This window comes from Schistocerca gregaria, chromosome X (genome assembly GCF_023897955.1).
Source record: "Schistocerca gregaria isolate iqSchGreg1 chromosome X, iqSchGreg1.2, whole genome shotgun sequence".
Lineage (NCBI taxonomy): Eukaryota > Metazoa > Arthropoda > Insecta > Orthoptera > Acrididae > Schistocerca > Schistocerca gregaria.
Window position 1 is genome coordinate 317,003,962 of NC_064931.1, and position 16,154 is coordinate 317,020,115.

The 16,154-nt window shown below is 37.5% G+C and overlaps 2 protein-coding genes across 8 annotated transcripts in view; one reads left to right on the top strand and one right to left on the bottom strand.

Moving 5' to 3' along the window:
* Positions 1 to 16,154, top strand: part of LOC126299284 (constitutive coactivator of peroxisome proliferator-activated receptor gamma-like) — a 633,226-nt gene that overhangs the window by 350,973 nt on the left and 266,099 nt on the right. The gene's annotated exons all lie outside the window — the stretch shown is intronic.
* Positions 1 to 16,154, bottom strand: part of LOC126299287 (leukocyte elastase inhibitor-like) — a 78,541-nt gene that overhangs the window by 17,414 nt on the left and 44,973 nt on the right. Inside the window, exons 2-5 of the mRNA XM_049991076.1 lie at positions 15,113 to 15,234; positions 14,834 to 15,016; positions 14,191 to 14,404; positions 10,547 to 10,761 (exon numbers count right to left, since the gene is read on the bottom strand). Of these exons, the coding sequence (XP_049847033.1) occupies positions 10,547 to 10,761; positions 14,191 to 14,404; positions 14,834 to 15,016; positions 15,113 to 15,234 (734 nt within the window). The remainder of the gene's footprint in view (positions 1 to 10,546; positions 10,762 to 14,190; positions 14,405 to 14,833; positions 15,017 to 15,112; positions 15,235 to 16,154) is intronic.

Consider the following 16,154-nt stretch of genomic DNA (forward strand, 5'->3'; position numbering starts at 1 on the left):
CATGCCCCTTGCCTTTTATAACTGCAATCTGGTTTCTGTACAAATTGTAAATAGCCTTTCACTCCCTGTATTTCACCCTTGCCACCTTTAGGATTTGAAACAGAGTATTCTAGTCAACATTGCTTTCTCCAAGTCCACAAATGCTAGAAATGTAGGTTTGCCTTCCCTTAATCTATTTTCTAAGGTAAGTTGTAGGGACAGTATTCCAACATTTTTGTGGAATCCAAACTGATCTTCACCAAGGTCGGCTTCTACCAGTTTTTCCAATCGTCTGTAAAGAATTCGCATAAGTATTTTGCAGCTGTGACTTATTAAACCGATAGTTCGGTAATTTTCACATCTGTCAGCACCTTCTTTCTTTGGGATTGGGATTATTATATTCTTCTTGAAGCCTGAGGGTATTTTGCTTGTCTCATACATCTTGCTCACCAGACAGTAGAGTTTTGTCATGAGTGGCTCTCTCAAGGCCATCAGTAGTTCTAATGGAATGTTGTCTACTCCTAGGGCCTTGTTTTGACTTAGGTCTTTCAGTGCTCTGTCAAACTCTTCACACAGTATTGTGTCTCCCATTTCATCTTCATCTACATCCTCTTCCATTTCCATAATATTGTCCTCAAGTACATCGCCCTTGTATAGACCCTCTATATACTCCTTCCACCTTTCTGCTTTCCCTTCTTTGCTTAGAATTGGGTTTCCATCTGAGCTCTTGATATTCATAGAAGTGGTTCTCTTTTCCCCGAAGGTCTCTTTAATTTTCCTGTAGGCAGTATCTATCTTACCCCTAGTGAGATAAGCCTCTACATCCTTACATTTGTCCTCTAGCCTTCCCTGCTTAGCCATATTGCACTTCCTGTCGATCTCATTTTTGAGTCGTTTGTATTCCCTTTTGCCTGCTTCATTTACTGCATTTTTTATATTTTCTCCTTTCATCAATTAAATTCAACATTTCTTCTGTTACCCAAGGATTTCTACTAGTCCTCGTCTTTTTACCTACTTGATCCTCTGCTGCCTTCATTATTTCATCCCTCAAAGCTACCCATTCTTCTTCTTCTGTATTTCTTTCCTCCATTCCTGTCAATTGTTCCCTTATGCTCTCCCTAAAACTCTGTACAACCTCTGGTTTAGTCAGTTTATCCAGGTCCCATCTCCTTAAATTCCCACCTTTTTGCAGTTTCTTCAGTTTTAATCTACAGTTCATAACCAACAGATTGTGGTCAGAGTCCACATCTGCCACTGGAAATGTCTTACAATTTAAAACCTGGTTCCTAAATCTCTGTCTTACCATTATATAATCTATCTGAAACCTGTCAATATCTCCAGGTTCCTTCCAGGTATACAACCTTCATTTATGATTTTTGAACTAAGTGTTAGCTATGATTCTCTGCTCTATGCAAATTCTACCCGACGGCTTCCTCTTTCATTTCTCTCCCCCAATCCTTATTCACCCACTATGTTTCCGTCTCTCCCTTTTCCTACTCTCGAATGCCAGTCACCCATGACTATTAAATTTTTATGTCGCTTCACTATCTGAATAATTTCTTTTATCTCATCATACATTTCATCAATTCGTTCGTCATCTGCAGAGCTAGTTGGCATATAAACTTGTACTACTGTAGTAGGCGTGGGTTTCGTGTATCTTGGCCACAATAATGCGTTCACTGTGCTGTTTGTAGTAGCTTACCCACAATCCTAGTTTTTTTATTCATTATTAAACCTACTCCTGTATTCACCTGACCAAAAGTCAGGTTCGTCCTGCCACTGAACTTCACTAATTCTCACTATATCTAACTTTAACCTATCTATTTCCCTTTTTAAATTTTCTAACCCAGCTGCCCGATTAAGGGATTGACATTCCACGCTCTGATCCGTAGAGCACCTGTTTTCTTTTCCTGATAACGACATCATCTTGAGTAATCCCCGCCCGGAGATCCGAATGGGGGACTATTTTACCTCCAGAATATTTTACCCAAGAGGACGACATCATCATTTAATCATACAGTAAAGCTGCATGCCCTCGGGAAAAATTATGGCTGTAGTTTCCCTTTGCTTTCAGCCGTTCACAGTATCACAACAGCAAGGCCGTTTTGGTTAGTGTTGCAAGGCCATATCAGTCAATCATCCAGACTGTTGCCCCTGCAACTACTGAAAAGGCTGCTGCCCCTCTTCAGGAACCACATGTTTGTCTGGCCTCTCAACAGATACCCCTCCATTATGGTTGCACCTACAGTACCGATATCTGTATCGCTGAGGCATGCAAACCTCCCCACCAATGGCGAGGTCCATGGTTCATGGGGGAATACCTCTTATATTTCGATTAAATATCCTATTTCCTTCTCTACTCTGATACTTTACCACCTCTGAAGGTTATTCGTTTGCTAGAGGGACATCCTTTAAGCAGGCATACCTACCAGCTTAATTCAATCTAAAAAAGGTGCAGCTACTACAGGAATTTTTCCACGAGTGATCCCACTACCACCCACTACACTGTCACCTATAAGCTTTGCCAGCCCCCGCTTCACATTCCTATTGAGGTGCAGGCCATGCCTAGTGAAACCCTATCTACCGATAGACTCAACTGGCAGCACTGCAATGTGACCCATGCCCTCTTCCATCAGTGCCTTCTCCAGCCCCATGTTAACATGCCTAACAGCCGCATTAATAAGGCCGATCATGATGCTGGAACAGTTGCATGAATTGCACATTAGTCTCAGCAGTTTGAGTAGCTATCTTTACCAGGTCACCACCTACATCATATTCCCCATCCCCATCAAGACTATTCTCTGCTCCACTCACAATCACTACCCAATCCTCTTTCAGAGAATTCCTATATGTAACTCGCATACACTATCAGTCACCTGAGCCAGCCCGGCACCAGGTTTCACAGTGCTGGTGACCTGGTACTCACTCCCAACATTTCCAGCAACTGTTGGCCCCCACCTCTATGGTGTGAACTACCTAGCAGAACTTCCTCCTTTCTGTTAGAATTTGCAACTGGCTTAGGCTTCCTTTCCTACACCAACAGCTGTAAGAGGCTCCTTTCCACTCAACTCTGACAGTTGGTCAAATCTATTGCATATACACGAAGCACAACTGTCTGGGTATCTCTTCCTCCTAGCTGCGTTCTTACCAACTGCCAGTTCACATTCCCAATCACCTTTCACCCTCTTATCTATCTAATTCCTCCTTTGTCTCATAACTGCACCTGAAGGGCACAGATGTTACACTCCTGCTCCTCTGTCAACATATTTCTGCTGTAGATTCTGCATTCTTAGGAGAGGTCATCACTAGAATGCCCACTGCATTCCCCCCAATGAAAATACTTTGAACAGATCCCACACTGTAACGAACTACTCACAATCCTATGACAAAGGCTACATTTCTCCCTCATGGTAAAATTTTAACAGTTACTGAAAAAACTAAATATTTACGTCACATAAGTTTAATTACAAAAGTAGAGTTACTTAAAGAACTAACAATAGTGGTTTTTAAGTTCTCACTTAACTAAGAAAGCAACAACTTCTATTAATACCCCTAAACAACAAATAATACCAATACCACCAAAACCTCAGACAGTTTCTTAGTTGAAGCAAAAATTCAAACAGCCCCTGGCACACTCAATGAAATTAAAACAGTGAATGAAAATTTCACTGAAATATTACACTACTATCAGTAAGACACACCAACTGAAAACTACCACACAAAATTTGCTGAATAACTTCAATGCACAGACAACTCTAAAAAAAACACAGTGGGCAAACATCTCCAACAGTTTATTAGGCCGTCAATTTGCCACGAACAAGATGAGACACTGTTGAAAACTACTAAATTTAATAACTGTTTAACAGTGCATAAACAACTTTGTCAGAATTCAACTTAAGAACCACTACAGCTGCAACTGCTAATATTTGAATGAATGAAAACTACTAAATTTATTATTCAAATACAATGCACAAATCACTTGACAGTACTTAGCTTTAGAATTGCTATAGCTGCAACTGCACGCTAAGAAATGTGAACACACTACCGAGGTCTGAGACTGATGAATGATGTAAGCATACTTATGAATAACAAACCTCTCAAAACAACAACACAGAAAGAAAGACTAAGATGAATAAAAATCCATTGATAACTTATTTTTACAGCAAATATTAACACAAACTTTAAAATAAGTAACTGAAGACAAACATTATAAAATGTTGGTGAGCAATTTCAACAGCAGTCCAGCACACATGGCGTCACACCGAGAAGTCCCCATTAATTCACTAAATCACAAGGGGCACGGAGGGGGCACATAAATGAACTGTTAAGGAAGATTAGGATTAAACAGCCAGTCAGTGATAAATTTGACAGATGTAAAACAGTCAGTTTGGGGAAGTATAGAGAGGAAAAACAGCCATGTCACATACACGGGAGCCATCCCAGCATGTGCCGTAAGAGATTTAGGAAACTGCACAATCTGACAAGGATTTGAACTGCAGTCCTCCTGAGAGTTCAGTATCTTTGCACTGCACCAACTTCCTGTACATGCTGTTAAAAAAGTCTTCCATTCTCATGCACAGCATTACCATTCTGTAAAAGTGGAACTATTGTTCTGTGCTAGATTTTATACTGTGGTAACTGCAAATCCTATTTTGATGGCAGCTGCAGTATGGTTCATACAGAAAGAGCCTGAACTACTCCAATGTTAAAATGAACAATATATCAACTGTCTAGTTTCCTTGACTTGCCTATGAAAAAGGACAGTGGATTTTTTTATAAATATTAATTGTCCTTGTATTAACACACATTGTAATTATTCTTAAAATGTTAACATAATGAATACAGTAAATTTTAAAAAAGAAGTGAATTTAAAAACTAAGTCAGTCTGACTTTTGTGAACTGGCTTAAAAAGAGCCAGTTTCAATGTTGAAAAAAGTGTCATAGTTTCAGTTTTAAAACTGTGATATTGTGGATTCCAGTAGAGGGGTCATGACAAAAATATAAATACACCCTCAACAAGACAGTACAATTGCAAGCACAGAAAGATCACTGCAGCTGTATATGAAATGATGGTGTCCTTATTTTGAAACATGACAACTGTGTCTCTAGAAATCTTTCTTCTTAATTACAAATATGTTGGAGAAACAATCATAATCACAGTTTAGAAGAAAGTTGCAGGACAACAATGATGGCAAGTGGCATTTGTTCTGAAGCACCTTTGAAAGTAATACTATGCCAAGCAGCATTTCTCACAATGGTTGCCACAGTTTGGTTTATAATTATATCCACTTAGAATACAGTACAAGGGCGCAACAAAGTTGTTATGTATCATGATTGTTATAAAAGTTGGTCCTACCTCTCAGAGTAGATATTGGCACTGACAAGGTTGGAATAGTTGATGTTGGATGGCCATATGTGGCCAGTTGACTGCTAGAGTCTACCAAGAGGATGATGGGAGCAGAAGTCATAAGAACCAACAAGAGGTTTAGTGACAGCGATAAAGATAATAGGGACAGTATTTATTACCTCAGACCATGGCAAGGGGTGGACAAAATGGGATGTTCCATTGTGGCTGGTCAGCAGTTGTGGAAGGTGTATGTGGGAATTAGGCATCAGTGTTGTTTTACACAAGGCGGGGACAGCATTGATGCACAATGGACACCTTTGAAAAACCAACTTACTGGCAGAGAGAGAATCTTTGTCACTAATGAAACAGCATCTGTGTTAATTGTATGTTTCTCTCCTGTGGAGAACTGCCTCATTTCTTATAAGTCATCTTAATTTTTCAACGTCGTCCTGTAGCACACCTCAAATGTTTCAGTGCACTGTTATCACTGGAAAACTTATCTTTAAAGTATATAATGTCATAAATAGTTATGGCTATCAATGTAACAATACATGTTATTAAACACTGAACTGCTGCCATCTGATTTTGTATGTCATTAAATTGAGAGATCTGTGACGCAGTCTACTGGCATGTCATGACCCAAAATATTCAACTATGTATGGAATACTGGAGCTACTGATTCCTGAGAGTAATTGGTTTCCCAAATATTCTCTGGAGGGCACTGTTTAACCAAGAAGGGTCTTTACCATAGAGAGAGAGAGAGAGAGAGAGAGAGAGAGAGAGAGAGAGAGAGAGAGAGAGAGAGAATAATTTGTGTATCTGAGCTTTAATCTTAACTCTTTTGTCAATTTTAAACTAAACTGTCAGTTCCACAAAACAACTGCTTTCCTAGATTAGAGGAATAACTTTTTGACTTTAGTGCTGTCATTGTTCTGATACTAATACAAATTTTAAGTGATTTTTCCTTGATTGGACAGATGAAAACAATTGTTCCATTTATAGTTAGAAGATTCAAAATATTTCTATGAAATGTCAAGAAGGAAGTTCAGGTTTAAACATCCCATTAAACTAAGCACGAGTTCAATTGGGGAACACACTCAGATGTATCCTTTTCAAAGGAACCATCCTGGAAATTACCTTAAGTGATGGATGGAAACTAAGAAACTGAAATGACTGGATAGGGATTTGAATTGCCAGCCTAAAGAGATCAAGTCTGGTGGATTACTAATGTGCCACTCACTCCATCTCTACCATGGCTTTTTGGGAATAGTTTCTTGGAGGCTGACACCTGAGAATGTGTTCAGGATTACGTTAGAAAACTGTTTTTATACACCACTGGCTATTTATCATTTTTTCAGTCAATATTAACAAATTAAAATTACCACTACTATCATGTGGCAGCCGTAATTATTTCTATGCTACTGAACTGAAGCTATATTTGAATGACTGACTAATGTATGTGGATCAAGCCCATTTTGATCTCATATTTCAAGAAAAGGCACAGTAACAAGGTATCAGATCTAAAAGGTGATACCACATGAAAATGTGGGCCACAATTCTGGTAATATGTGGATGTGTCCCTGCGATCATCATCTAAATATTTGTGTTCACCAATTGTTTGTCACTCGGTCCACCCTACTGCAGCCCGAGCATAAAGTACTGTACAGTAGAATAGCAACCAGCACACTGCTATGTGTGGTACATTCAAAGCTAAGGGAGCTTGCAGGGAGAGGGTCACATCTGTCAAATGTATTTTGAAATCTGTTTTAAGAACAAATTGCTTTATATGGAAAGTGTACATAATATTTCAGCCACATGCAAATATAGGTTCAGTATTATTTGACCTGTCCATACCTCAAAATCAAAATGAATCAGCGTGAGCAACTGAAGTGTTGTTATGAAATGGAGTTAATTATTTACAGTTTAATCATACGAGTCACAATGAATGGCGTAACTCCTGCAAATGTACTTCACTTTAACAGTGTCCACTTTTCAGTCCAAAGCAAACAACAAATATCAGCAATGTTAATTATTAAATAGGAGTATGCTACTTCTTTAATGATATATTCATTCATTTCATTAATTTATACTGCATTTCTAAATTGCAACATGAAGGTGTTCAAAGGAAAGTGATCTCTGGCAGCAGCTATGGGTTAGAAACAGTACATGTTGAAACAATGAACAAAGCATTATGTATGTGTTCATAATTTCGTTTGATCTCATTGGAGTTAATATTGCAACTTCTATATGGAAGTTTCCTGCCCTCTCCTGGGCTACTCAATACATGAAGTGCATATTGAGGAAGCTACACTGCACAACTCAGAGAGCCTCTAATTTCGACCCTCCACCCTCATTCAGACCACACGAGCCTGATTGTGAATGATGATGCACATTGATATTTGTTGTTTGACCCATTAGTGAGACTAGCTGTCTTCACCATTTTTTCTGGATGCTGAAAGAATAAACAACAATCTCAGATGCCATGCAACACACATTAATTAGTGCAGACCTGAGTGGTAATCTGCAGTTGAGTACAACCAATACTTTTGACTGGCACATGAATAGCTTGTTTCACCTGTCAGACAATTCCTACAGGGATACACTAAGTGTACATGGGATTTATTCCCCTTGCATGACACTATTTCCCAAAGACAGTTGATCATGTGATTTGAAATTTAAGTTGCTTACAGACAGCACTATCTCCATTTCGTCTGTGGGTACTTTTAACATGATGAGAAAGCCATTTATTCAAGCAAAAAGGTGAAGCCCATTGTCCAAGTCATTATTAGCAGGTTTAATGCCTCAAACTTACAAGAAACTTGACATACACATGTTTGCGATTTGGTGCTGCTATTTCCCACACAACCACTCCTCATCTAAGCACAGCATGTTTCTGCCTGCCTGTGTGTCTGGCTGGCACCAAATAAGGAACTCAATAGTAGCTGCTGATACAGCTTCTGTCTGCAGACACCAGTCAACTCTGACATCAAGTTCTTAAAACATACACTTCCCATTACCACAGCCACTAGATATCTGAATAGCTCTTGCAAATACAAAAACAAGAAAATAAGGCAAGGTCTCCTATACCGTGCTAACCAAGATGCTGTTCACATTCAAACAAAAATATGTAACTAAACTAAATGCAATGTAGTAATTGCAGTAACTGTTGGTGGTGTGTAAATAGTACATACTGCTGGAGAGTGCTTGCACCTTGTTTGACCTTAACATTGCAGCACCAGGAAGAATAGCAAGTAAAACTTTATTTATTGGGCTTTTACAGCAATTTAGGAGATTATTAAATTTGTATGCAATTGTGGGGTAAATTATGAGAAATTTAGCTCTAAGATCTGCCATCTCTGGCAGAAACCTGGCTGGGCATGTAGTCAAATTGAACTTTGATCTCACATTTGGCTAAGTCATTTCCACACATTAAATACTCAACAAGTAGTAAGCTCATATTTTTCTCATGATCATTATGCTTGAACTGTATGCCACAGTGTATGAGTCTTAGTGGCTGGAAAGTGTTGACACACCAGTCTCTTGGCAATACATGATTAGATGCTTTCAGAATCTGAAAGGTCTGGAGAATATGCAGGCCAATGCAACAGCCCAACAACTGTATTCTCAACCAAGCAATGCATAGCAAAAGAAATACTTCAACTGATCAACAAAATAAGGAAGTACAAAACCATTCAGAATTATGGAAATACAAATAATTTAAAAATGAAATAAATAGGAAGTGCAAGGAAGCTAAGGCAAAATGGCTGCATGAATAATGTGAAGAAATGATTGTTAGAATGGCAGATTCAGAATAGAGGAAGGTCAGAACAACCTTTGGCGATATTAAAAACAAGGGAAATAACATTAAGAGTGCAATGGGAATACCGCTGTTAAATGCAAGTGAAAGAGTGGATAGATGGAAGGAGCACATTGAAGGCCTCAGTGACGGGGAGGACTTGTCAGACAACATGATAGAAGAATGAATAGTTGACAGGAAAGAGAGAGATGGGATCCAGTTTAAAAGTCAGAATTTAAAACAGCTTTGGAAGACTTACGATCAACTAAGGCTGAAGGAAGAGATTATATTCCATTGGAATTTCTGAAATCATTGGTGGAAGTCGCAACAAAACGACTTTTCACATTGCTGTGTAGAATGTATGGAACTGGCAATATACCATCGAACTTTTGGAAAAAAAGCACCCTCATAATGCCAAAGATAGCAAGAGCTGACAAGTGCAAGAATTGTCCCACAATCAACTTAACATGCCCAATCAACTTAACAGATCATGCATCCAAGCTGTTGATAAGAATAATATACAGAAGAGTGGAAAAGAAAATTTAGGATCTGTGATGAAGGCACCAGAGAGGAAGTTCTCACATTGCAGTCGATAATGGACGCATCAGCGAGGAAAAATTTAGACATGTTCATAGGATCTGTTGACCTGGTAAAAGCGTTCAAAAAAGTAAAATGATGAAATGTGCTTGAAATTCTGACAAAAATAGGTGTAAGCTATAGGAAAGGAAAAGTAATACAAAATATGTACAAGAACCAAGAAGGAATGAGAAGAGTGGGAGACCAATAACAAAGTGCTCAGATTAAAAAAAAAAAAGGTGTAAGACAGGGATGTAGTCTTCTGCCCTTACTGTATACATTGAACCAATGACAGAAGTGTCAAGAGTGGGATTAAAATTCAAGGTGAAAGGATATTGGTGATATGATTAACTGATGACATTGCCATCCTCAGTGAAACAAGAACAAGAACAACAACAACAGACACTGTTACATGGAATGATGAGTAATGAGTACAGAATATGAATTGTGAGTAAATTAACAAAAATAAAAGTAATGAGAAGTAGCAGAAATGAGAATACTGAGAAACTTAACATCAGAATTGGTAATCAGAAAGTAGATGAAGTTACGGAATTCTGCTACCGAGAAACAAAATAACCCACGATGGATTGAGCAAGGATGACATAAAAAGCAGACTAGTACTACCGAAATGGGCATTCCTTGCCAAGAGAAGTCTACTAGCATCAAACATAGACCTTAATTTGAGGAAGAAATTTCTGAGAATGTACATTTGAAGCACAGCTTTGTATCGTAGTGAAAAATAGAATGTGGGAAAATTTGAAAGGAAGAAAATTTTTGGCTGTTTGTTGAAGGTATAAAAGTTGAAGCCTAATGGAACGTGATGACAACAAAAGGAACAATGTACTTACATGATAAAGAATTTCCACAGCCTCTGCGTCGAGAGAGCTTATGTAACCATACTTGAAGTAACTTAGGGTTTCCATGAAATATGATCTTTGGCATTCAAGATTCTGTTTGTAGAAACATCTCACTGTTGTACCATCTGCATCAAAGGCTATTTTCCATTTTCCCTTAAAATAGACTGCATTGGTCATCATGAGCTTTGTATCAGTTGGAAGACCCTCTGAAATGAAGCAATAAATGAAATTCAGTTTTATGGCTACAAGCTGTACTATGAAAAACAAAGTTTCCAATTTCATAAAGAGAATATAATAATGGCAGCTTGTTATAAAATATATCTGTGTAAAAAAAGTAATTTTACTAGTCTTTTTATGTTTACTGTATGATGCATGTAATGAGAAGTAAAAGTAGATAACAAATGCACTTTAGTTCAATGATACCTAATTTAATTTGAGTCTTTACACTCATCTTTTTTTGAACTAGCTAAGTAGCTTATATGACCTGCATCAAGTTATCTGTAATTGTAAAAGTAGTCTAAACTGTGATTCAGGTTTTCATTTTTCATTTATGCAATGTGTGAAAGAGGAATTTGTGAAGTAGTACCCAAACTCACAATACATGTTACCTAAAATTACTGTGTGTAACATGGTCTCTTATTGTGCACTATCACCTTCCGTGTAGTTCACCTGGAAGCAAATGCACTGATACCAACATTTCTGCTTCTTTGGAGTGCATCCTGGAGGTGTTTCTCTGTCAATGCATTTAATACCCTCAGCCGTTCCACTTGAATCCCTTCTGAACATAGGTTTTATGTGGTCTTGGATTGTCATTGAGTAGGCCTAAGCAGTCTTCACAGAGCATCTCTGTGGACAGTCTTCTCTGTTCCTCCAAATGTCTTAGAACATTGCTATAGTATTTCTCCCCATACATATTTCTTAAATCAGTGTCACAAGTTGCTGTTAGCTGAGTGGTTTAGTTGTTGGTGAGCATTTTTCCACTGTCATGTTGCTGATAGGTTGCACTTTGGCAAGGGCTTACTTGACAAAGCAGTGTGCCTCTACAAAGTTTTTTTAAGTCAGGAAAACTGATACAGAAATACACTAAGCATTAAAGCAAGCTACTGGAGACAATACTTACAATCATAAACAGACCTTAAGTTGTGTGTGGTGTGTGTAGGGATCTGATGCTGTAAGACTAAACTACATCACCCTGGGAACATGCAGTTGCATATCTTCTGTTGGTAGAACTGCATATGAGGACTGTGGTATAGTTTGTGCCATGACTTTAAATACAAGCTAAACTTAGTTTCAGAGGTTATCACAGGTGATGAAACCTGAAACTATGTAGCAATTATCACAATGGATGGGTCATCCTTCACCTAGTAGTATTGCAGTGTGATCTTATCAATTTGAGCAAAGAATTCTGATATTGGGAACTTCTGGATACGAGCTCTTAATATTAGTAATCAGTGAAAATTTATTAACTGCTGTTATTCTGTATTTGTGACTTCTGAGAATATGTCAATATCTCAGTGTCATTACCAAATGGAGTTTATCAAACATTACTGTATTCATTATGGTAATGTCAAACAAGTCCATATTTATACATGTGTACATTGATAGCACTGTGTATATGGAACTGCAGAAATATCTTATTTGAGGACAATTTGAATAACTTATCAATGAAAATTTTTCTGGTTGCTCTTTCACACATTTGATATGAGTTCTCATTGCATGCCACTGTTGTAAGTTGTGTGATGTTTATTTGCTTCTGGAGGCAACAAGCTCAATATTGAGGTTCTTAACATTATCTAGTAGTACAAGGTTGTATCAATGGTACTATGAACCAAACTCTCCACAATATATATGAATCAATACAAAAGTCATCAGGTAATACTGAATGCATGCTATTTTGGTAGAGTGAATGGAAATTTCACTGCACTTTGGAGGAAGCATGTGGCACAGTATAGTTCAAGTTTAGATCAATGACATGAAACCTCACTCCCTTTAGGTGGAAAACTGATGCTTTAATAGTTCATATAATTTCTGAAGTCTCTAATCCATTCAACACAAAGTGACATAATATTTATGTGAATGATGTAATCATGTCACAGTTTTAACTTTCTACATTTTCATAAATCTTCAGGATATACCACACATTCTGAAACCTCGTGTGTACATAGAAGCTACACATCACTCAGTGCATAACTTTTTTGTGGGTAAGAGGTTATAGCTTGCTGCTCAATGACTGGTTGAAAAAGTACAAATTTAAGAAATTGTGCAGTAATTACTATAAAATTGCCTCATTTCATCCTTAATGTTGGTGTTTACAAAGTATAATATTTTAGTGCAGCTTCATTATTAATTCATAGACTTAAGAAAATAGTGACTGCTGTCTCCCCATAGATGTGTTTAGTAACATTCTTTTTAAGACCAAAGTGGGAACATCAGGCAGTAATAGTTATAACAATGATACAAAATACTGTTTGTAGTTCATGGAACACCTTAGTACTTAACAACTTTGTAATATTGATCTCTAAGTGACTGCATACTTTGATATTCAAAGCAAGATTGTTCTTGTGCAAATGTTGCGATGAATCACACTTGTCGTAACTTTCAACTCCCAGGATTGTTTTAGATTTATGTCTAGAATATAGTATCTTGAATGAAGCTTTTATGACTTGTTTAGCACTTTATATAAGCACCTTACATTCCACATTAATAGCCATAAGAAGAAAAACTGCTGCAATTGTGTAATCCTCTATGATCTTGTTGTAGCATTTGCCTTCAGAATGAGTGTAAAACGCCCATTACATTCACTAGGCACTAGAGATGGTGATGTAAGATTGAAGGTGGTCTTGTCTCATCTGTTTCCATTTTCCTTTGTGCCATCTGAAATAACCAACAGTTGCACCCAACAGAGAAAGTATCAGATGTTTCAGGGCTATTTCTTCTATAAAATCAAGAGGTATCATTTAGCCAGGCATCAAGATATGTAATCAAGAGGAATTGAGCACATTGGCATTGCAGCCAAAATGATGTGCTGTGAGAAACAGTGGCACATTGAGCTTTGTCTGTCCGGGCTATTACATTATTCAAGTAAAGTAATGCACAAGTGAGCACAATAAAGCAGTAGTATACTACCTTCTACTCACTGTTAGTATTAACTAGATTTTACCAGCTTGCATTTAACACTGTCATAAAAAATGTGAGTTCTTAATCCAGTTGTGAGACTCACCAGGCTGCTGTTTGTGCTTTACAGTTTTTGTTTGTCACATGGTAGAATTTTATTTTCTGGCTAGAGTCCAGATCAAAGGGTAAACATGTGTGTGCTCTATTTCTTCTATTTTAGCTGAGAGAGAGAGAGAGAGAGAGAGAGAGAGAGAGAGAGAGAGAGAGAGAGAGAGAGAGAAAGGAGGGTTGGGGGCTGGCTGCGTGTGTGGCTCCAGTAGTGTATTGCGAAGTGAATTCCTCCTCACCTTTGTGTAGTGATTAGCTAGCCAGTCTGATCATCTACTCTACTAAGTAATTGACATAAGAAAATATTCATCTTGTTTATGATTGTTGTTATATGAATTTGTAAAGACTGCATACATGATAATGAAGACACAAAATCTCTCACAATATATTATAGTGTGTTTCTTTACACTAACCTGCCTCAACAAGTTTTGGTATAAGTCCATGGGTGACTCCACTAACCCAGTCATTGATTGTCATAGCAGCTTTTGTTGGTGAAGTGAAATCCACTTCACTGATGGTAGCAGAATAATATTCTTGCATTGCAGCTCTGTATTCTGAATATGGCTTCAAGTCATTTGAGAGGAAGAGACTGTTTCCGGTCTCAATGGTAATCGATGGAGATTTGACCTTTGGAAACAAATTATTACTGTTATTGTTAGTCCAGGAACTCTTGCAGAAATAATCATTCGACCCTCCCCTCTCTCATTAATTACTTTGCTATAAAATAATGTGTGTGGTCTTTTTCTTGTTTCTGACACTTGGATAACTTGTTAAGAGAACTAGAAGTCTGGCTTATTATTGTTGTGTGAAGTGAACTTAATATTTAACAAGTTCATTATTTCATTATTTTATTGTTTACAAACCAGTTTACATTTATTGTAGCAAATATTTCTGATTGGAGTTGAATTCAGTACTGAATAGAATTTTTATCAAATACATTTGTCTAGAACGGTAATAGGTACTCCATTAGGTTTACACATTATCTGGCACAGTTCCTGTATAGGAGTAAAATTCTGAGTCTCTAACATGTCTCCCATTGTCCTCATACATACTTACAGCGAGTCTGCGCAGAAATTGCTGCGTTTTCATCCGATACAACTCCTTCTCATCAGGCAATCGCAGAACATCTTTAATTTCATCTGCAGATTTACCTACTGCACCTTCAAGTACCATTAGCAGAGCAGCTTTCATACTCACTGGAGAAATAAGTACATTTCCATCATGCCACTTTGTAGCTTCCTGAAAAGTTCTTGCATTTATTTTTTGTGCATTTTGCGAACTATTGACAAGCCATAAAATATGTCTGAAAATTCAAATGATATTGTTTCTGTTTACCTGTATTAGCTCAGCATCAAAATAATTGAATCGGTCATCACTAGGTATTTTGTTAAAAAATTTTCCTCTCAGTCCAGTGTTTGTCGAATATGCAAATGTGACATATCCCAGCAATCCCAAGACTGAAACAAATTGTAGGTATAGATATGCTATTGGAATAAAGTGCATTACTTTGCTTCATCCCTAAACAAAGTGAGAAGTTCATCATGACTGTATAACTTTATTTTGGAAAAAAGAGAGAAAGAGAGAGAGAGAGAGAGAGAGAGAGAGAGAGAGAGAGAGAGAGAGGTAGGAGCAGGAAATTTCGTACAAGAATACATAATGCTCATATTTAATGTGTGTTCCACATATTGCTAGTTAAATGGTTCTTGGGAATGCAACTAAAGTAGATCGTGCAAATTTGGCACACTGAATTGTTCCAGGAGAGGGCCACCCTGATTTAGGTATTCCATCGTTTACCCAAAACCGAATGAGGTGACTGCTGCGATGGTTCTTTTGTGTAAGGATGTGACTAATTTCCTTCTTCATTCTTGCGAAGCATGAGCTTTTGTTCTATCAGTAATTACCTTTTTTCTTTGCTGTTCTAATCAAGCAGCAGCAAAAAAAAAAAGAAGGTTACAACAGTCATGCTAACTTAAACATCACTTTTTTTAGTAGTTAGGAAAATATCATTTGCAAGCGTTGGTGCTGCAATTGAATCAACAGTCACAGTGAATCACCTAACAATAGGTGTCATTCTCCTCTCCTCTATGCTTAGTAAGGGGTATCTTAGCTAAGTGAAGCTGACAAGATGATACAAACCAATTATTAATGATTAGATAATGAGATTCACTGTTTATTATCTCCTATGCTATTTCAGTTTGCCATGATTACTATAATTTTAGGTACAGATTTACACTATAAACACATTGTAAAATGAACAGTCTGCTAGTTCGATGATAGAAGTATATTTCTCATAGTTTGTAGATTAAGGTTGGTAACTTTAGGTTTCATATTTTAGGATGCTTGAAATCCAGAACTAGTTGTTTAATGAATTTTGCTC